This window comes from Cryptosporidium ubiquitum, assembly GCF_001865345.1.
Source record: "Cryptosporidium ubiquitum isolate 39726 chromosome Unknown contig_8, whole genome shotgun sequence".
Classification (NCBI taxonomy): domain Eukaryota; phylum Apicomplexa; class Conoidasida; order Eucoccidiorida; family Cryptosporidiidae; genus Cryptosporidium; species Cryptosporidium ubiquitum.
This window is the reverse complement of record NW_021639831.1, coordinates 124,791-146,969: the sequence shown is the minus strand read 5'-3', so window position 1 is coordinate 146,969 and position 22,179 is coordinate 124,791. Positions and strand designations below refer to the sequence as shown.

At 32.1% G+C, this 22,179-nt stretch overlaps 9 protein-coding genes across 9 annotated transcripts; 7 read left to right on the top strand and 2 right to left on the bottom strand.

The window, feature by feature from the left end:
• Positions 1 to 143: 143 nt before the first annotated feature.
• Positions 144 to 626, top strand: cubi_01321 (uncharacterized protein; the record flags this gene model as incomplete). The annotated part of the gene is made up of 3 exons (XM_029018333.1): positions 144 to 147; positions 258 to 417; positions 497 to 626. The coding sequence occupies 3 exons, from the start codon at positions 144 to 146 to the stop codon at positions 624 to 626; spliced, it is 294 nt and encodes a 97-aa protein (XP_028873326.1).
• Positions 627 to 1,032: 406 nt separating this feature from the next.
• cubi_01320 (thioredoxin peroxidase-like protein) lies at positions 1,033 to 1,620 on the top strand (the record flags this gene model as incomplete). The annotated part of the gene is made up of 1 exon (XM_029018332.1): positions 1,033 to 1,620. One exon carries the CDS (start codon positions 1,033 to 1,035, stop codon positions 1,618 to 1,620), a length of 588 nt encoding a protein of 195 aa, XP_028873325.1.
• A 65-nt stretch (positions 1,621 to 1,685) lies between these two features.
• Positions 1,686 to 3,740, bottom strand: cubi_01319 (uncharacterized protein; the record flags this gene model as incomplete). Its single annotated transcript, XM_029018331.1, has 4 exons — positions 1,686 to 1,772; positions 1,827 to 3,065; positions 3,132 to 3,400; positions 3,647 to 3,740. 4 exons carry the CDS (start codon positions 3,738 to 3,740, stop codon positions 1,686 to 1,688), a joined length of 1,689 nt encoding a protein of 562 aa, XP_028873324.1.
• Positions 3,741 to 4,438: 698 nt separating this feature from the next.
• Positions 4,439 to 5,443, top strand: cubi_01318 (nucleosome assembly protein; the record flags this gene model as incomplete). Its single annotated transcript, XM_029018330.1, has 1 exon — positions 4,439 to 5,443. One exon carries the CDS (start codon positions 4,439 to 4,441, stop codon positions 5,441 to 5,443), a length of 1,005 nt encoding a protein of 334 aa, XP_028873323.1.
• Positions 5,444 to 5,931: 488 nt separating this feature from the next.
• On the top strand, positions 5,932 to 6,606 carry cubi_01317 (basal transcriptional activator RRM domain-containing protein; the record flags this gene model as incomplete). Its single annotated transcript, XM_029018329.1, has 1 exon — positions 5,932 to 6,606. One exon carries the CDS (start codon positions 5,932 to 5,934, stop codon positions 6,604 to 6,606), a length of 675 nt encoding a protein of 224 aa, XP_028873322.1.
• A 511-nt stretch (positions 6,607 to 7,117) lies between these two features.
• cubi_01316 (uncharacterized protein) lies at positions 7,118 to 8,401 on the top strand (the record flags this gene model as incomplete). The annotated part of the gene is made up of 1 exon (XM_029018328.1): positions 7,118 to 8,401. One exon carries the CDS (start codon positions 7,118 to 7,120, stop codon positions 8,399 to 8,401), a length of 1,284 nt encoding a protein of 427 aa, XP_028873321.1.
• A 552-nt stretch (positions 8,402 to 8,953) lies between these two features.
• cubi_01315 (pyruvate dehydrogenase) lies at positions 8,954 to 14,776 on the bottom strand (the record flags this gene model as incomplete). Its single annotated transcript, XM_029018327.1, has 1 exon — positions 8,954 to 14,776. The coding sequence occupies one exon, from the start codon at positions 14,774 to 14,776 to the stop codon at positions 8,954 to 8,956; it is 5,823 nt and encodes a 1,940-aa protein (XP_028873320.1).
• Positions 14,777 to 16,419: 1,643 nt separating this feature from the next.
• On the top strand, positions 16,420 to 18,459 carry cubi_01314 (uncharacterized protein; the record flags this gene model as incomplete). The annotated part of the gene is made up of 1 exon (XM_029018326.1): positions 16,420 to 18,459. The coding sequence occupies one exon, from the start codon at positions 16,420 to 16,422 to the stop codon at positions 18,457 to 18,459; it is 2,040 nt and encodes a 679-aa protein (XP_028873319.1).
• Positions 18,460 to 19,037: 578 nt separating this feature from the next.
• On the top strand, positions 19,038 to 21,857 carry cubi_01313 (oocyst wall protein 3; the record flags this gene model as incomplete). Its single annotated transcript, XM_029018325.1, has 1 exon — positions 19,038 to 21,857. One exon carries the CDS (start codon positions 19,038 to 19,040, stop codon positions 21,855 to 21,857), a length of 2,820 nt encoding a protein of 939 aa, XP_028873318.1.
• Between the last annotated feature and the right edge of the window lie 322 nt (positions 21,858 to 22,179).

Sequence of the window (22,179 nt, the reverse complement as noted above, 5' to 3'; positions counted from 1 at the left end):
AATATAAAAGTATTATAAAAGTCACAAGGATCAGTCAAGTTAACTGTAAAATTATTCATTCGATTAATGATTGTAGTTTAAAACCTGTAAAGATCTTCGATTTTAAAGGAATTTATACTTTGGTTTTTTTTATTCTTTTGGAAATGAGTAAATTTTCATTTACAAAAAAAATTGACTTGGAATATATTCTTATTCAAATGTATGTTAAATACTTGATCATTTTTAATACTAATAATCTTAATTTTTTTTAAATAGAGATGGAATTCCGAAAAATTTTATTAATGCAGATCTTCTTAATACAATAATTAATTCTTCCATATTAAATGTATTTGGTAATATTGGTTCAACACCCATAGAGTACCATATATTATACTTATCGGACCAAACTAACCATGCAGTTCTTGTCACAAATTTCAGGTAAGTTACTTCTTTTAATTCAGAAATTATATATCAATTTCTTTATTCTTTTATTAATTAATTATCATCTTTTTTTTAGTAATTCTTGTCAACTTAGATTTTGCCTTTCCATGATTAACTCTTGGGACAACTATCCCCTATTCAGAATTAACACTTTGAAGGCCGGGTGCACACTCTCAACTGTACTTTCTGAATTACAAGCTTTTTAATCAAAAAAGATTAGTTTGTTTAAATACAAGGTATTTAAGCAAACTTTAAAAATGCTTGATATTTATTTTCAACCAAAGAACTTACCAATCAATTACTGCTTTTTAATCATTGTCCATATTCTAATAACTCATAATAATAGTCGATTAATTTATTCAAATTTAATTTCCTCTTTTTTCACTTTCTTACATGCAATTTTTTTGAAACTTGGCGCCACAGTGGAGAAATTGTTCCGGGAATTAACTCCCCCCCCCCCACCATTAATGGTTCGAGTATAACTCACAACAATTTCAGTTTTGCAAAATTCATTCTGTGAATTTGATTTCACTTCTTCGTGATTTAAGGAGAATTATTTTTATTTTAGATTTTTCTTAAAACTCTACTTTGAAGCTTAGATAGTTTACTGAAATGAGCACTTTAGTTAGAAAAGAAGCACCAAATTTTACTGCTGAAGCAGTTATGGCAGACGGATCCTTCAAGAAAATCTCTTTGAGTGATTACAGAGGAAAATACGTAGTTTTGTTCTTCTACCCATTGAACTTTACCTTTGTATGCCCGTCAGAAATCTTAGCATTCAATAAGGCACAAAAGGATTTTGAGAAGTTGGGAGTACAGCTCCTCGCTGTCTCAGTTGATTCTCAATACTCACATGCTGCTTGGAGACGTACCCCTCTTGAACAGGGTGGAATTGGACCAGTTAGCTTCCCACTTGTTTCTGACTCGTCTCATGCTATTAGCAGAAGTTATGGTGTACTTCTCGAGGATGGAATTGCTCTCAGAGGTTTATTCATTATTGACAAGGAAGGTATTGTTCGTTCCGAAGTAATCCATGACTTACCATTAGGAAGATCAGTAGAGGAGACTTTACGTGTTATCGACGCAATTCAATTTACTGAAGCACATGGTGAGGTTTGCCCAGCAAACTGGAAGAAGGGCCAGAAAGGCATGTCGGCTACTCATGAAGGTGTATCCAGTTATCTTAAGAACTCATTCTAAGATTAATTTGAGTTCTGAAAGATTGAGTTTTTTTTTTTTGATCACTTAATTTTTTTAACTTTGGATTATAAATCGGATCCAAAAAGAGTATCGTCGTCGCCACACCTAGATCCTCTGTGACGACTAGATTGTGGAATAGGCGCAAATAAACCCTAGAATTGTTTGTGTTATGTTCAGTTTCTGTAAATTTCTTTACATGAACTTACCTTTCTTGGTGTTAATAATCTTCTATTAGAAATAATTACTCTTCTTCCAAAGCCAGATACCCCACTCTTTGGACTGTCAGGAGATTTTGTTACCGGATTTTTATTGTCTTCATTCGCAATGTTGTGAGACTTTTGTTGAATCTCTTTAAAATTGAAACTATCATTTATTGATCCTCTAGATTGGTCTATCTTTTGAATCATCCTTAATGACTGTATTAAGACTTGCTCCATAGGCTGGGTATTCTTAGCCTTGCTTCTTCTCAATTTCCCTTTTCTTCTCTTATTTGAAACTTCATCTTCATTATTATCGTTATCACTGTCATTAATATCCAATAGTTGACGTATTTTAGTAATTTGGTTGAATATATCATCTATTGTTGTTTCTTCTTGGCCCAAATTCTCAATTAAAGTCATATTATCTAATTTATTTCCCATTAATCCCTTTTCCAATTCTGTTAATGTTTCATCAATATTTTCAGATGAAATAAGAACTTTTGATTCCTTCAATTTTGAAATTTCATCTATTAAATCCCTCTCTTCATGTTTAATTTTTGAATTCAATGACATAATTTCCTCCTCAAGCAAATGATTTGCTTCATTAATATGCTCCAACTCTACTATCTTGTCGTAATTGTGGCTAGTTTCACTTCTTGCATCTATTTGTCTCAATCTTTCTCTTTTCTCTTCTAAGCAAATATTTAATTCATTAATTTCATTTGTGTACCTTTTATTTTCAATCAATTCTTGCATAAATTTAGATGTTTCTAGTTTTTTTTTATCCAATTCGTCACTAGTTCTCAATAATTCCTCCTTGCAAAATTTAATCTTATCTACCTTTGAGGCGAGATCATTTTCTAATTTTATTATTTCTTCTTTAATTGATACCTTCCTTTTCTCTATAGATTCGTTTTTTTCCTTCAATCTTGTTATTTCTACAGAAATACTATTATTTTCATTTATTTTTGTTTCCAACTCATCTTTTATTTCCTTATCCACTATATATAACTCCCTCATTTTTTCCTCACCTTGCTTTTTTGACTTCTCAATCAAAATCTCCAAATTATCTTTTGAAGCCATTAAACCCTTCTTTTCCTGTAATATTTGGTTATATTCCTCATTCAAATTCTTAAACCTTTCAGACAAATAACTATCCAAATCCGAAAGTTGCTCACTTTTTCTTTCTTGCTCATCAATTAAGGTTTTCCAGTAATTTTTCTTTTCGTCCCAACTTTTAGTTAACTGTACAAAATTGAGTTAATTATTTTGCCATTTTACATTTACTTTATTATATTTTACTAAACTTACCTTTAACATATAATCATTATCTTTAGATACATCCTTTATCATAATATCCATCTTACTTAATTCTCCAGCTTTCTCCTTAATTTTATCTATTATTCCATTTAACTCCTCCTCCATTTTTCTCCTCTCATTAGTTTTCTCCCTGAATAACTCATCATATTTGTTTTTCATTTCAACCCTTGTTTTTTCTTGAATAACCTTTTGAGTTTTCAAATAACCCATAATTTGGTCTTCCATCTCTTTCACCTGGTCAATTATTTGTATTAACGATTCTATCTGGTTCTATTTCGTGTTAAATCAGATAAAATATTAAGATAATTAATATTTTCAAACTCTTATTCTAAGTATACTCATCATTTCCCTCTGATATGCATACTCATTTAATATTTTGTTGACTTACTTTGATCTCTATTGTACCCTCCTTATCATTTGTAATTTTTTGATTAATCTCGTCATATATGAGATTTGCTAAACAATACATTAATAGTGAAAATAAACCTTTAATATTTTTCACTCACCTTTCTTCAAATTCTCAATTGAATCCTGCTCATTATTCAAAACTTTGAGGACATCATCTTCAATGTAATTATTATTTTTGCTACATTGAGCCATCTTATTTAATATTCACTTTTTTATTGAAGTTTTCTATTTTAATTTCATTTAAAAAAAATGACAAAACTAGTCATGTACAAAACACAATTAATTTTCTATTCTTGAATTATTGGTTTTGTCTTATATTTAATATTCTCTCTAAATATCTTCTTTTAAGTAATTTTTTACAAGTATTTTCCCGATCAGTTTTTTTTTATTATAGTACCTGTGTGTAATTTATATATTTTTTCATTTATTTAATATTTACATGCAGATAAAATTTGTCCATATCCCTATACCGGTATTACATGCAGTTTACTTAATTAGAAAAGTAGCCACATGACACGTAGGCAAAAATAATATAATCACAGGAAAGAAAATTGGATTATTATAAGTTTTCAACGTAACTTTATAAAAATAAAAACAATTGAAATGAATTTTGGGGAAAAATCAGTAATTCTATGTTAGATCAAAAGGTATAACTACTAGCTATTTTAGATGAATGTATATTTTATTTTGGATAACAAGAAAAAAATAATTACTCAAGCATAATCATAATGTTACGAAATTACTAAAATAAAATCACATAAATCATATTAATTACATTTTCCCGCTCTTAAAATAAGGCCAAAAACAATTGTCAAAACTTACAAAGTCGTTATTCCGTTGTTAAGAATAACATTTTTTAACAGACTACTATTATTTTTAAATAAGTTGAGATGAATGCTAATAATCCAGTAGACAAGATAGAGGAAATAGACGAGTTGGAACAACATTTGTCTGATGAGAGTAGAGAATCTCTCAAAAAGCTAAAAGATATACAGACAGAATTTAACACTATAGAAAAAGAGTATTTAGCAGAAATGCGAAAACTCCGCTCAAAATATGAAGCTCAGTATGACCAGATCTATACTAAAAGAGATCAAATTTTGGAGTCTGGCACAGTTGAGGAATCTGGAACTCCTGGATTACCACAATTTTGGATTACAGCAATGAGGAACAGTAGAATGTTAGGATCAGCTATTGAAGAATATGATGTTCCTATTCTTTCATATCTTAAAAATATCACTACAGAGTGGACCTCAGATCAGCAATCTGGATTTATTTTGAATTTCAACTTTGTTCCAAATCCTTTCTTTGAAGGTACTAATATCAAAAAAGAATACGTTATGGTTTTCCTAGAAGACGATGAACCTCTTTTAAGCAATACTGTGGTAAGCAAAATTGAATGGAAGCAAGGAAAAGATCCTACTCAAGAGGTTGTTGTCAGGAGGCAAAGACATAAACAGTCAAAAGAAGTTCGTATTGTAACAGAAACTGTTCATAGAGAAAGTTTCTTTAACTTCTTTAAATCCCTAAATGTTCCTTCTGATGAAGAACTTGCAAAAATGGATCGTTTTGATATTATGGAACTTGAATCTACAGTAGAAACTGATTATGAAATGGGTGTCTTTATTAGGGATAAACTAATTCCGTATTCTCTATATTGGTTTACAGGAGAAGCTGTTGATGAAGATGACGAACTAGAAGAAGATGACGAAGGTGATATTGTTAATGTAGATGATGATGATTCTGAAAGCGAATCGGAAAGTGGCAGTGATAGCAATATTGGCACTGATTCTGATAGTGAGGACGACAGAAACAATAAAAACGCAAATCGAAATAACAAAAAGAATCTCTTTGGAAACATGAGCACTGCAAAATCTTTTAAAAAAACTAATTAAGTTAATAACTATTAAAGATTTTATCGTGAAGCAATTTTCAACCAACTTTAAATTATTCAATTTTTTAAAAATTTATGGCTGAAAAGTCCATTCATATGTTATACTTACTGTTTAATATAATGTTCGGCCATATGTAGTAATAACTCACTTCTTTTTAGCTTTACTTCAGGTAATTTTTCTCTTCATTCACCAATTCATATCTTTACTACTATCATTAAATATAATTTATATTTCCGGCCATTTTTCCATGTTATTTTAACTGTCTATTATTACTCTTCTTTAAGCTTAATACACATTTAAAGCTAAACAATTGGCGCCAACTTTATTAAGAGTTGTCAACAATTGATTGTTCAAAATATTAAAGATAAGAATCAAAATCTTAAGTTTGAACTAATATCAGTATCTAACCTCCAAATCAAAGAATTTTATTTTCTTATGTTAGTTTTTTTTATGGAATAATTATATTTAAAAAATAAATAGTTATCAGAATGAGCCCAGAAGAAACTACTAAAGAATTAGAAACTAATAATGAGAAGAGTGGAATTTTATCTGCATTTGAAAACGTCATTAATGATGAAAAAAATAGAGGAATTATATATATTTCCAGAATCCCTCCTAAAATGCAACCTCATAATATTAGAGAAATTATGTCCAGATTTGGGGAAGTTGACCGAATTTTTTTGAGACCTGAAGATAAATCAAAACATGAACAGAGAATCAAAATGAAGGGTGGAAACTACATTAGATATATTGATGGTTGGGTTGAATTTAAAGATAAGAAAGTTGCAAAAATGGTTGCAAGCTCACTAAATAACACCAATATTGGAGGCAAAAAGAGGCATAATGCTTGGAGAGATGATATCTGGTGTATTAAATATTTATCTAATTTTAAGTGGCATAATCTAACAGAGCATAAAAGATACTTAAAATCTGTTAGAAAAACCAAACTCCAAGCCAGAATTACCCAAGTCCAAAAAGAAAATAATTTTTACCTCCAACAAGTCGAGAAAGCTAATCGAATAAAAAAACTCGAGAAATCAAATACTATTCATCTATCTGAACAAGGAAATCCCAACTCTAACAAATCAAGAACATATGAGAAACCACTCATTGAAAGTAATGAGAGTAAAATTAGTAAAAAGTCACTCACAAACTTACTTTGAACAAGCTAATAAATTAGTTTTAGCTATATATTTAAATATATAATATCGAATAATACCTCTATACCTCACCATTTTCTTGTTAATTTATTCATTTTATAACTATAATTTTTAATTATATATCAATTTTTCCTCCCCCCGTATATTATTTCTATAAACCTTAATTCATCAAATTCGAATCAGTGAAAACATTAGGCGGGCGTTTAGGATGAAATATTACTCAATATAATTATGTGGATAGATCTAATATTAATATATTGTGTGCATATAAATTATACAATTATAGCAATTTAAGAATTAATATTTTGATACTAGACGTAGTTTATAATACATATATATTGCGAACTGAGGAGAGAGGTATAGAATTGAATATTTGTTGTATACAAATACTTAATAAGAAGTTTGATTGAAGTACCCAGCTCAAAGTACTGATTTTGGATTTTTAGTAGCTTCTACAATAGGAGCTTTTGAATTAAAATTCAAGATTAATTTTTCTTCTACTTGTTGATTAGAGATGTCCGGCCCACAAAAACAATATGACCTATTTATTTGGGGATCCACTGGTTTTACAGGAAATTTAATATGTGATTTACTCGTTAGAACATACAAGCCAGGAACAACCAACTTAAAATACTGTTTTGGAGGAAGAAGTGTGGATAAAATGGAAGCCCTTAGAAGGCGTCTTATTGAGACATTAGATAAAGAAACAAGCACTTCTAAAGGTGAAGAAATGATTTCTTCCGTCCCAATGTTTGTATGTAATAACAATGAAGAAATTGGCAAGTGTATAGCCAACTCAAAGGTTTGCATTAATGCCTCAGGACCATATATTGAATGTGGTGAGATAATTGTAAGTTTATGTTGTGATAATTACACACATTATATAGATCTATGTGGTGAGATTGCTTGGTTCAAGAAAATGCAAAGATTATATGGGGCTTCAATTGCATCCAGGGGTTTAAAATTTGCCACATGTTGTGGATTCGTTGCAGCAGTAACTGATTTAGGTTTATTACACCTCCAAAACTTTGCAGCACAAACAAGTGGCCTTCCATGCCAAGAAGTCCTGCATTATTTTCAACATGAAGGATATAGTCAATCAGCAACCTATGGAACAGTAAAAAGCGTTTTATTGTCTATAAATGATCCAATAAAGAAGGAAATCAAACAATCGGATCCTTATGCATTGTGTAATGGGACTTTATGTTTAAGTAACATAGCTGAAATCACCGAAAAAAACAAGGTTGCTTCTGGGCCAGTTTACAATTCCCATGTTCAGGCATGGACCTCACCCAATATGCTTTCAAGTATTCATTCGATGTTTGTTCATTTTGCCAACGAAGAAATGGGATATCCATATGGTATGGACTTTGTTTTTTCTTCAAGATCTATAGACACATCTTATTTGTCTGCTCTTTCAAGCTGTTTCAAAGACAAACTTGGAAGGTTCTTATCTGAAAGGTTACTTATTTCAAAGATGGTTCATTGTGGAGCGCCTTATTTTGTAGGTAAAGGCCCAGATATTTCAAAAGCCAAGGAAACTGTTTGTAAAACAACTTTTGTTGGAACTACAATGCAAGGAAAGAACTATAAGTGCGTTGTCCAGACACGAGATCTTGAGCTATATGGTATCTCAGCTATTTTAGCACTCGCTTGTTCATTCTCAATCATTTTTGATTACAGTAATCTCCCACAAACATTTGGGTTCTCCACACCATCAACTTTATTTGGTGCTTCAGTAATCAAGCAATGCCAAGATTTGGGAATTCAATTCGATGTTGAATATTTGGAGAAATAAATAGGATTTAATTCAATGCTTTAAATTGGTAATCAATATAATTTTTGCAATTTAATCTTGAACCTCCATATTTTTTTAAATATTTACCATAATCCGTTATTTAACTCATTTTTAAATTTCTATTTTCTAAATTTGGTAATTCAATTTTCAATGTCCCAACTTTCTAATTTAATTCTTCACATCTGAATTAAGTTTTATTCACAATTGCCTAATTCCTGAGGGCTATCCTTGCATTTTTCTATCCACATGAATGCATGCAATAACTTCCTAGTAGAAAAAACAACACAAAAGTGCATGTCACGCCGGTATATAATGCAAAAAAGAATTTTAATGTGGATAAAGACTTTAATCAATTTATTATAATAAAATTGGGAAAAAAATAAAAATTAATATTAATAGAATTTCTAAAGGTTTAAATCATTGTTCTTTTCAAAAAATATCTATTTTAAAAATTAGAGTATAATTTGTCTTTAATGTTAAACATGAAAAACTTTAGATTTACTATTATTGAGAGTTTTTTCATCATCAAATATTCTTTTCAAATTTAATTCCTTATGACCAGGCTTCTACATTATATCTACCCATTATTTGAATATTATTTAAAACATTGTTAGCATATTCTTCAGATACTTTATACTCACTTGTAGACCCCTGTTTAATAATTATCTGGATCATAGCCTTCCTAATATCAATAGGAACCTGTTTAGTACCACACAAGTAAAAGTAACCACAATTTTCTATCAAATTCTCGTAAATTTCTTGACTATTTTCAAGCATTAAGTGTTGCACATACATCTTCTGCCCATATCTAATATTCTCGCAATCTGGTGTTTTGTATCCTTTTGGATCTCTAGAAAATGCAATATTCAAAGACGAAATAACCCCCTCTTTTACATAATTCTCAAGCTCTTCACGGTACAAATAATCCATATCATAATATCTACAGCCAAAGTACAATATCACTGGCCCAATTTCTTCATTTAGCACGTCTCTAATATACTTTTTATTCTGAATAAAGGCTCTAAAAGGTGCAATTCCAGTGCCCATACAAGCCATAATAATTGGTGATTTATAGTCAAAAGGTAAGTTAAAAGCACTTGCTTTAATATTCGATGGAATTCTTGTAATACTATCAATTTTTGATTCTAATGGCTCTTTTGGTATCTTATCACTCGAATCCAACATTGGTAGTCTATTTAGAAAACCTGTACATTGTCCAAATCTAATTTCTCCTGATTCAAGCTTCCAGTCCACAATTCCCACGCATAATTCAATACTTTCTCCATTCACAAATTGGCTAGAAGAAGCTATTGAATATGATCTTGATTTTATGAAGGGAATAATATCCAAAAGTTGAGCAAGAGTTGGCCTTGCTGATTTGAACATTTTAAACATATCCAAATATGTTCCAGTTTTTGATGAAAATTCCTCAATGAGCTTCTTTCCTTCATTCTGAGCCCACTTCTTTGCCAAAATCTTCTCTTCTGGATCACTACAATAACGATAAAACTCTTGGAAGAACTTGCGATTGGGTTTTCCCCAAAGATCCAAGCATTCCACAAATAATTGTAATATAGTTATATCTTGTCCAAATAATAAACTATATCTCTGACTTACTTTACTAGTGCTATTTGCTTCATTATCTTCATTCATACTTATCCTTAACAAACTATATGGATTATAACCAAACATTTCAATAGCTTTAATTGCTTCATTAATTGGATTCTGTCCATATAATGCTAAACTATCTCCCAAGCAATAAGAAAGACATGGAGCCCCATTTCCATCATTCAATTTAAATACAATATGTCTCACATCCTTATCATAGTCTTGATTTGTTATTCTTTTATTCTCAACTATTGGAAGTAAAACTGAATTTGGTGGAACTATTGGCTTATATTGCGAATTTCCACTTTTACAATTCTCATCCAATTTCTCATATAAAGTACCTGTTGCTTCATTTAGAGTATCATTTCTACAAAAGTCCAATATTGTGACTTTAAAAGTAGTCTCCTTTGGGATTTCACTTTTTTCATCTTGTTTTGGTTCTGGAGCATTAATCAATTGTAAATAATCTGGTAACCATTCTATTAGTTCAGTCTCATATTTTTCTTCTGACTGGTCATCTCCCATTCCAATTGTTCCAATCCTCATTGCACCACAATCTGTTAAAAGCTTATCCCACTTCTTTGCTGCTTCATTAAAAAAAACATAGTTAGAGTCACCTAAACCAAATATTCCAAATCTCATAAAACTACAGAATTTGTCATCTTTATTTTCCAGGTGTTTATTAAGTAAAGCCTCATATAATAATTTTGAAGACCCTGGAAATTCTCCTTGCCCTGATGTACTTGTAACAATTATAACTGTAGAAAACTTATCTGGGTTCAAAAAGTCTTCAATATCCAGGTCATCTAAATTTAATGAGCTAGATATATATCCTCTTGATACCAACTGACTCTGTATATATTGAGCAACTTCCTCTGAATTACCTGTTTCAGTGCCATATAATACATGCATTTCTTGCTCAATAAATAGTTCAGTATTAATTAAGCCACTAGCAGCTAATTCCCCTGTTTTACTTGCATTCTGAATAGAAACTAACTGATTTTTAAGCTTCTTTATCTGGTCTTTCAAAGATGTTACTGTTACATTCTCTGACAAATCCTTCATTTTCTGAAATCTTTTGTCTGAATGAGCCTTTAATTTATTTTTAGCAATCGAGGCTAATTCTGGGTTACTTCTTATCAATTGTAAGAAACGATTCTCCCTCTTTAGAAAGCTTTCAATATCAATCTTAACTTTTTTTGAGTCCAAGGTAAATCCTGAAGATACTATTGTTGTCAAGTTGTCCACAATCTGTGTTTGAACTAACTCTGGATTGTACCTATATAAAGGCCAGTATCCACTTTCTACTGCCAGCTTAACACTTTCTTGTTGGAGGTTATACTTTGTATAGCCATGTTCAATACAAGTTGAATAAGCTACTATCAATGATGTTCCTGGATATTTCTCTGCTTCCAACAAAGATTTAATGGTTTGAGAGTAACTTGCTCCCAAAGCTACTGACGCTACATATACTGACCCATACTCCATTGCTATTGATCCAATATCCTTTTTTTGTCTTAAATTTCCACCCTGAGCAAACTTGGCAATAGCACCAAAAGGAGTGCTTTTAGATGCTTGACCTCCAGTATTAGAATATACTTCAGTATCCAAAATTAAAATATTCACATCTTCACCAAATGATAAAACATGGTCAAGACCAGCATATCCTATATCATAGGCCCAGCCGTCTCCACCAACTATCCAATGGCTAATCTTAGGTATTAAATCCCTTGAATCATAAAGTTTTTCCAGAATTTCAATTTTGTCTTCCCTTAATACTTGAGCAAATTTGTTACTATTTATTAAATTTTCTTCAAGTAACTTAGATATCTCCTCAAATAAGCTTTGGCATGCCTGACCATTCTTGATGTTTTTTAGCCATGACCTCAAATAATCTTTCAGATGATCATACTTGGTAATAATCTCACCCCTGTCTTTTACTGAAGTATTATTGTGCTCAAGAAACTCTTTTTCTTCCTCAACCTCCTTTAAAATCTCATTGGAAACAAAGTCTTTAAACCTATCTCTTCTTTGTCTATATCCTACCACCATTCCTAATCCATACTCTGCATTATCTTCAAAAAGAGAATTACCCCAAGCTGGGCCATATCCTTTCTGGTTCTTAGTATATGGTACCGAAGGATAAGATGCACCCCAAATTGAAGAGCAACCTGTTGCATTTGCTATTACCATTCTTTCACCAAAAAGTTGTGTAAGTAATTTAACATAAGGCGTCTCTCCACATCCTTCACATGCTGCAGAAAATTCAAGAAGAGGTTGCTGAAACTGTGAACCCTTTACAGTTGTCCTGTCAAACTTCTCAGCCTTATTTGGAAGAGCAATTAAATAATCCCAATGAGACTTTTCCACAGCTTCTTTCTTTTGCAAACTCTCCATATGAAGTGCATCATCTGGGCATGCATGTACACACAACTCACAGCCAGTACAATCCAGTGGTGTAACTTGAATCCGATAATAATAAGATGAAAATTCCTGACCTCCCTTAGCTTTTGGTATATGCATTGTTTCTGGTGCATTCTTAAACTCTGTTTCATCCAACAAAAATGGTCGAATTGCTGCATGTGGACAAACAATGGAACAATAATTACATTGAGTACATTTATTCATATCAACAATTGGAATGGAAATAGCAATACCTCTTTTCTCATATGCTGTGGTTCCAAGGGGAACAGTACCAGTAGGATCAAACATGGACACAGGAAGTTTGTCACCTTTTAATGCATTAACTGGTTCCAGGATACCCTTTACAAATTGATTAATATCGTGGCTTGATTTTTGCTTCAAAATGGTAGATTTGGTTACTACTTGGTCTTTATTCAATAGATCAGGAGTAAGAGTAGCTTTTTCTCCAACTTTGTCTTTAGTTAACCATTCTGATTTATTATAGAAAATTTGAATCAGTGATTTCAAAGTGAGGTCAACAGCTTTCCAGTTTGAATTTACAACAGCATCTCCCTTCTTTCCATAAGTCTTTTTAATGGCCTCCTTCACAAGCTTAATTGCGAGATCCAAAGGAATGATATTAGTCAAACTGAAGAATACTACCATAAGTATATTATTAATTCTTCTCCCAAGATTGGATTCCTGAGCAATCTTCTGGGCATCAATAACATAGAATTTAACATCTCTAGACGCAATTTGGTCCTTAATCTTCGAAGGAAGTTCGTGATTAAGTTCTTCTAAAGTACTCCAGGGACAATTGAGTACAAAACAGCCTCCTTGTTTAATGTTTTCTAATACATCAAATTTGTGGATGTATGATGGATGATGTACGGCAACATAGTCACATCTTTGAAGCAAATAAGCAGATTTAATGGGTTTAGGGCCAAATCTAAGATGGCTCATTGTTGCTCCACCAGCTTTCTTTGCATCATAAGCAAAGTAACCCTGAACTTGAAGATCTGTAGACTCTCCAATAATCTTAATAGCATTTTTATTGGCAGAAACTGTACCATCAGAGCCAAGACCCCAAAATAGGCACTGTTTCGTTTCGCTGGTAAGTAAATCCAACCTTGGATTCCTAACAAATAGAGATTTAAATGTGACATCATCATCAATTCCAATAGAGAAATTGTTGATAGGATTGCTACTTATCATATTTTCCCATACTGCTAAAGCCATACCTGGAGTAAACTCCTTACTTGCGAGGCCATATCTACCACCTAACACCAAAATGTTTTTATTACTTGATTCAGATCTCATAATGCTTGTAGAAACATCTAAACAGAGTGGTTCTCCAAGAGAACCACTTTCTTTACATCTTTCTAAGACAGTAATTCTTTTTACATTTTTTGGAATTTTTTTGAGAAAAGCATCCATAGACCAAGGTCTGAATAGCCTAACCTTGATCATACCAATCTTTTCATCTCCCTTTTCCAATAGATAATCAATCATCTCTTCAATTGTGAGACCACCAGATCCCATAACAACAACCAAGAAATCTGCATCGGGATGGCCATAATAGTCAAAAAGATGATAGCTCCTGCCAATTAGTTTGGCTAGACGGTCCATAACACTTTGAACAATATCTGGAGTTGCCTCATAATATTTATTCCTTGCTTCAGCAAGCTGGAAATAGACATCAGAACTTGTGGCAGTACCTCTTAGAATTGGGTGTGTGGGGTTTAATGCTCTTTCTCTAAACTCCTTTAGTTTTTGATATGGAAAAATTTCCTTAATAGTATCATAACTGATCATATCAATTTTCTGTAACTCATGAGATGTTCTGAATCCATCAAAAAAGTTGACAAAAGGAACACTGCATTCAAATGTACTCACATGTGAAACTAATGCCAAATCCATAACTTCTTGTACTGTCATGGCTCCCAAAAAAGCCCAACCAGTTTGTCTAGCAGCCATAATATCATTGTGATCTCCGAAAATAGAGAGTGAAGAGGTGGCAAGAGCTCTAGCTGTAACATGAAACACACATGGCCAAAGCTCACCAGCAATTTTATACATATTTGGAATCATTAACAATAATCCCTGTGAAGCAGTAAAAGTTGTTGTAGAACAACCAACAGACAAAGAGCCATGCAATGCACCAGCAGAGCCCATTTCACTCTGCATTTCAACAACCGATACAACCTGGTCAAAAATATTTCGTCGTCCACGAGACATCCATGAGTCAGCCACCTCAGACAATGTACTAGAAGGAGTTATTGGATACGTAAATGCAACCTCAGAGCATGCATATGCAATATGGCAAGCAGCTACGCATCCATCTACAATTTCTTTCTCGCCCATATTAAAATTTATATTTCAATTATAAAATTTACTTAACAAGCCTTTTTTTGTTATATTATTAGAATTGGTTCATATTACTTCAAAATTTGTTGGTTCTTATTCTCTCTTATATAAGGAATTCTTTCGATTTTTCAATTTTTTGAATAATAGTTAACAATAATTTCTTTATTTAATCCTCTTCCCTCATCCTCGATTCTTTACTTTTTTACGAGAAGTCAAAAATCTCAAGGTGTCCCCTCCCTCGACATGTTTGCCCCTCTACCGCCAAAGTTGGCTTGTATATTATTTTGCAATAAAATTATTAGATGATTAATTCGATAAGTAATTATAACAGTGTTTAATATTTTTAGTTAATTTAACATGATCTGCAAAAAAAACTAGCTAAAATTTACGTGTACGTTACAAGCTTTGTAAATAAGCAAGTTTAGATTTTAATAGAATATACTAATATTTGAATTGAAAATCTTATAAGAATACCTAGTTTTCCCTGTTGAAATTTTTATAAATAAATTCTAAAAACCTAATTGTATAAGAATATATTTTTCTCATAAAATGAATCCACATTTGTACACATTTCTGACTGAAACATTATCTTAATTGAGTTAAAAAATTAATAACGCATAAATGACGTAACATTTGTTAACTGACAAAAATTATATTAATCTATGATAACCCCCCATAAATTACATTGCATGTAATATCTGCATGCATGTATGCATGGAAAAAAAAACACGTATATGTTATGTGGACAGTCCGGTAAATATACCAGTACATAAGCAAAAATAATTAAAAAATATTTGTGTAAGGAAAAGCAGAAATAAATGACGTGTGAGTATTTTTTAATTACTTTTTTTATTTTGAAATAATTTTATAAGAAAATCGGAACAAAAAATGCAATTTTAATTATTTGGGGGGGAAATTTTAAATACAAGCCTTGCCAGTGAAATCTGTGAAAAAAGGACTATAAATATATATTTGAAATTTATATTTTAATATAATTAGTAAGAAGATTACTATACGTTAGATTAAAAAAAATTATTGGATTCATTTTTACCGCCTTATCCACGTGTTGCCCACATTAATAGCATGCTAAATCTGCTCACGTGTGGTATCGGTACCATTCATTTCATAAAAATCCATAGGATCTGAACCAAAAGAGCAAGAAAGGAAGATATTGGTGAAGATACCAGGGTAGGAGGAGCAGAATTTAAAGTGAGAACAAGGTGATAAGCATTTTTTTAAAGGATAAGCAGGTTAGAACTGAGAATTCACAAATAGATTTTGGAGATTCGAAAAAAGTAAAAAAGAGAAAAAAAATCCAAAAAAAGCCAGTTTTTTAGAAATTTATTAATCAAGTAATATCACGCGTGTTCATTACTTTTCTGTAGAGATCAATTAAGTGAAGAGAAGCGATTTAATTCCAAAGAAAACCAATTTTTCCGCCCCACAGCAAAAATAAGTGTGTATATTTCTTTATGTGTTGGCTAAACTGAGGGAAAACATCATAAAAAGGAGATCTACGCATATTGAGCAATTTATAGGTCGATCTATTTTATAGAAAGGTATTACTAGTCGTCTGGTTAGTAACTTTATCAGAAAAGTGGAAACGCAAGCTAGTGAAAATAGTGATAAATCAAGATAACATGGAAAACGAAGCAGAAGAAAATTTCTCAAAAATGATTAAAGCTGTAAATCCACTTTCTAATGATCAAAAGGTATTTTTGGATTTGGGACAAGAAGGTAAGGCCATTCCAATTGATGCTACAAACACAGGTATTTATGAGTATAATATTACAAAACCAATTACAATCACCAAAAGTGGTTCTTATGTTGAGGATGACGATTCATGTTTAACAACTACTATAACTACTAACGAACTTTGTGATTCAAATAGTGTTCTCTCTGTTGCTGGAGCGAATAACTCAGAAGATATACAAACAGAAGACTCAAAAACAGATGTTCTGGCAAATAAAGATTCTAAAGAAAAACTAGAAGAGCAATCTGCTTTTGATATTCATCCTATTAATATTGACACAGGAGCTGAGGAATTGGTACAATCCGCACAAAGTACCTCTAAATCAGGTCGTCGTTCATCAGCAAATCATGAAGTTGGTTCAAGGCAACTGAAATACAATCAAATTGGAGTATATTGGAAAGATAAAGAAAGCAGAGTTTATGCTAGGTTTACATGGGCCACTAGAAAGTATTCTAAAAGCTTTTATGTGGGCCCCAATAAGCCATATGCTACTGTTAGGGATGCAGAAAAGGCTGCTATCAGATTTTTGTTGATTAATAGTCCATTACATAGAAGAAGCCACTTAAAACATTTTAGATTTTCAGAAAGTGATGAAGAAGGAGAAGAGCCTTATGTTGGTTCTCAAGCACTTAAGGAGGCAAGAAGGACCAAAGGAATCATGTTACATTTCCCTGCTCCTGAAAGTGATGATGAGGTTTGGTCTCATTATAACACTTCCAATATCAATCCTGCAACCTTGTATGGTGAGATTATTAAGAAAATGGATAATAGTGAAGGAAATGCCGCTGGAATAACTAGCCCAATTACATCTGCCAGAGAGTATGTTACAGCTAAGCATAAGCAGAATACCAATACAAACCAAAATGAATCCAAATTTTCCGCTTCCCTTCCAGTAAATTCTACAATTGGAGAAAATGTCTCTTCTGATGACTTATTTTTGGCATTAATGGCAAACCAAATTGAATCCGATAGACTAGTAGAGAGGCAGACTACGGGAACATATATGAACCCATCAGCCAGTTCAACTACTGTTTCCTCTAAGAGATTTAAACCAAATTCCAAAACAGAAACTCTTGATTCTTCTGAATTAAACTTTTTCCCCACGAATTCGAATCAACTTGGATCGGCATTTATGGATCAAAGCTCTTCAACTACCTCCACTAATCCTTTTGTTGGTATGGATTATAATACTTTGGTCGCTTTACAACATGCTCAAATGGCAAATTATTATTTGCAACAGCAAGTGGCATATGCAGCTGCTGCTAATCTTGCAATATCATCAAATACTAGTGGGAACTATGCTAATGCTGCAATACGTACAAACCCATTCATAATTCCACAATATTGCTTGGCACCTGTTACTGGATTAGAATCCAATAAATCTGAAGAATCAGAAGTTGATAAACTCCAAGGTGTTACTTTAAATGTTGGTGGTCTTAAAGGTTCTACTCAGTCTAATGCTTCTAACTCTGTTAAAAACATTGCAGAATCTACACTAGATCAGTATGGTGCAATAATGCCAGGACAAGAAACAAAGGCAATGCCTTCTTCGAATATTACTATTTGTGGTACAAACATTCCAAGTAATTACCATACGGATTATATGGCTGTTATGGCTGCTGCATATTCAGGTTGGTATTCGCCTTATGGATACACTATGCCTTTTATGGGATCATACACCCCAATGATGCCTTCGATTATTCCGAATCCAAATGTATTGGGAAGTCAATTTCATAATAATATAAGTCTATCTACAAATACAACTAATGCAGGTCAGGTTCAATCAAGCAGTGTTAATAATGCTGTTCGATTGCAAAAACAGGTAAATAATAATGTTAATTCCATTGAATCTCTGGTGAACACTCGGGTAGAAAAGGAATTACAATCACAAGGTACTTCAGAACAGGAAAATAAACAAGTACCCTAAACATTTGGAGTCATACCGTAAATTCCAATCTAATATGGAAACAATAAAGGTAAGAAAAAGGTGGAAGGTAACATTGGGATATTAGGATACTCGCTTTTTTGAGGGTTGTATAAAGCAACACTTTTTAAATCATAAATACTATATTAATGAGGTGGAACGCAATACAAATTTAACGAACTTATGAATTTATAAATATTATTGGCAATAATCATCATCAAGGATTATTATTTTGTTGCTAAAAATAATGTAACCCTTAAAAAAAAAAGTGATTTTAACCCAGATTATTGATTTGACATAATAATCATAGTCTAATATTTGTATTGTTTTCTTTACCGTTCTTTTTGTAAGACTTATTAGTTTTTATTGACTATTCCTGTTCCCCACTCTCATTCTCTTTTATTTTTTACTCTTATTAAAAATTTCAAGCTTGGCCACATAAGGTCCCTCGTATTCGCGTGGAATGCATGCATGGCAATTTGCATTTACGGACCTGCCACGTAATAGAGAATATTAATTAGTTTGAAAAATAAAATTCCTAATGTAGAATAATATTAAATGGTGTAAGATTTCTATTTTCTATGTTTTTTTTAAATATAGTTTTATATATATTACTATTGGGGGTTTGGACCAATACAAATACCCTTGTTACTGCAAATGGCACATTATGTAATGGAATTGATTGTGTAGTGAGCCCTGTTCCAAATTGTCCACATAATGGAGTATTTTCAGAGCAAGAAAATGGCTGTATTGTGACAGAACCATTGATAAAATCTTGTCCTGAAGGTTTCAAATCATCAGTAGGAGCAACACAATGTAGTAAGAATGTCCATACAAATAAAGTTCTTACATGTCCAGAAAATACTAGATATGATAAGCATACTCAAGCATGTTATATAGAAAATAGAGAAGTACCTAAGTGCGAAGCAGGATATATTGAAGATGGAAATGGCGATTGCTATAAATTAAAGGAAGCAGAAATTAGTTGTGGGGTGAATGAGGAAGAAAGAGGAGATGGGTGTTATATTAAAAAACTAGTTAAGAAAGAATATAACTGTAATGAGATTCCTTTATCTATTAGAGCAATTCATGAGCAAGATAATTCTAGTTATACGTCAAATATGGCATTTCTCGAAGGTGAAAAAGAATACAATGGCGATGGGTCAAAATCACCAGTTTGCAAAGTTAAGGTGTTTCATAAGCCAATATGTCCAGAAGGAACAACAGAAGATGATAAAGGTTCTTGTATCCAAAAGTCAAGACCAGAAATTTTTTGTCCAGAAGGTTACTTATTGAAAGACATTAAACTAGACGTATCGATTCAAGGTGCATATCCAACTTTAGAATCACGACATTATTGTCAAAAGCAAGAATTTATAGAACCTATTTCCGAATGCCCCATTGGAATGGTAAAAGAGAAGGACCATTCAGGAATGGATATTTGCTATTTAATAAAAGAAGAGGTTCCACAACAATGTCAAATAGGTTTTACATATGTTGAAAGTATTAGAAAATGTATAAGAAAGGAATTAGCAACACCCCGTTGTAATGACGGATACATACATAGAGGAGGTTTTTGTTACCTTCCAGAAAGACAAGTTATTGAAATTAACCCAGTTTCATATTGTATGAATCCTGATGCAGTTATTGTTGGTCAATATTGTGTAAGGAACCAAAGTATGACTCCTAACGTCGATTGTCCTGTAGGATATATATTTGACCAATTAGATAATAAATGTAAAAGAGAGATTGAAATTGATCCAATTGTTACTTGTCCTCCAAGATTCGTACTAAATTCGCAGACTCAAGTATGTGAAAGAAAGATTGAAAGGGATTGTTCGATTACTCAATATAAAAAGAAGTGTACCAGTTATGATTCTGAAACTGGAACGGATATTAATAGAGAAGTTGTTTTAGAAACTAGAAATTTGAATATGATGCTTAATCATGGAAATCACCATCATGGAGGTCACCACCATCATAATTACATTGTCCCCAGAGAGAGTACAAAAATAGTTCATCAATGTGTTGAAATACCTGAATACATACCAAAGATGTGTGTTAATGTTGAAACTGCACCAGTTGTATATGTATGCCATAATGGTGTTCAGTCTACAGATCAAAAGAAATGTATCAAAGTTAGTACAGTCATGCCAAATTATAGTTGTCCAACAGAGTACAAACTTAGAAATGGCAGATGTGAACAACAAAATATAGAGTCTATTTTTTATAAATGCCCAGAAGGATATTTATTGTCTGAGAGTTCAACAACCAGGCTTCCGAAGTGTATTCCAGAAGAGGAAGGAATTCCTAGAGAGAAAAAAATGAATGCTTTATTTGAGTGTCCGGAGAACTTTGAGTTGAGAAGTAATGAATTTAATCAATTTGAATGTATTGAGGCTAAGAATCCAGTATGTAAAAGTGAGAACTGCAGGAATATAGTGAAAATTTCTGGTCCTGAATGGGAATGCCCTGTTGGAACTGAAATCTTATTAGGAGATGATATATTAATGACAAGAACTTATAATAAAAGAATGTTAGTTTCGAATCATCCTCATTATGGTGCTCATACTACTAAAAGAGTTTCAAATATTACGGAAAAACCAAAATGTATTGCTGAAGTAACTCATACTATAGAAAAAAGATGTTTAGACGATAATTCAACTTTAATGGGTGATTTTTGTTTAGAAACTATAGAAAAAAGTTGTCCAACAGAGGGTTGTGAAAGTTACTTGGAATTTAGACCAAATGTAGAATGCCCAGAAAAAACTGAGTCACTTGGAATCCATAAGGCAGATATGTGTATGGAAACAATTAGGACACCTTTTAAGTATCATTGTTCAATGGGAGGAAAAATCACTCAACATAATAAGTGTAGATATATTACTAAGAAGAGCTGTAAACACCCAAATTGTACAGAACTTATTCCAACTGAAGGAAAAATGCAATGCCCACCTGGATACTCCGAAGTGAAAAATGTCTCTAATTATCCAAATATTAATTCTTTCTCAAACATGGATCAAGAAGGAATATTATCAATGAATAATTATTACCAGGAAAATAACTCACTCCAGATGACCAAATTTGTAGGGACCAATGTATTTGGACAAAGAAGAAGGCTTTTTGGGTCTGTCAGACCTCTATCAAACATTGGGCAATGTGCTGCTCTAGAATTTGCTCCATTCATACTAAGTTGCCCACAAGGATTCACACAATCTGAAGGAAAATGTATTGGGGCAATGGATCCCTCATATCAATGCCCTAATGGGACATATATGAGACAAGATGGTTTATGTGGTAAATCAACTCAAAGAGATTATAGTAATAATAGTATAAGTGGAGATATTAGTAACATGCAATATCATAATCAAATACAATATACAAGAAAAAATAAGTTTTAAGTACAAGGAATTCAAATAAAGTACGAGAAATAATAATAATAACTCTTTAATTAGTTAAAACATTGTTATCTACTAATACATTCAAAAAGTCGAGATTATTAGCATTTTGTTCCATTGAAAATACATGAGATGCCCATGAGCCCGCCCGCGCCATTTGGCGCCACCGGCAAAATGTCACTTTTTACGAGACTAAAATAATTATGGTTAAGAATAAGAATTAAGGAGAAAAAGGATAATCTGAATTGGTAAAAAATTCTTCTTCTTAGTTGAGAGAAGATTTGAATTGTTATGTAAGGAAGTATATAGATTTCCTAGAGAAAGA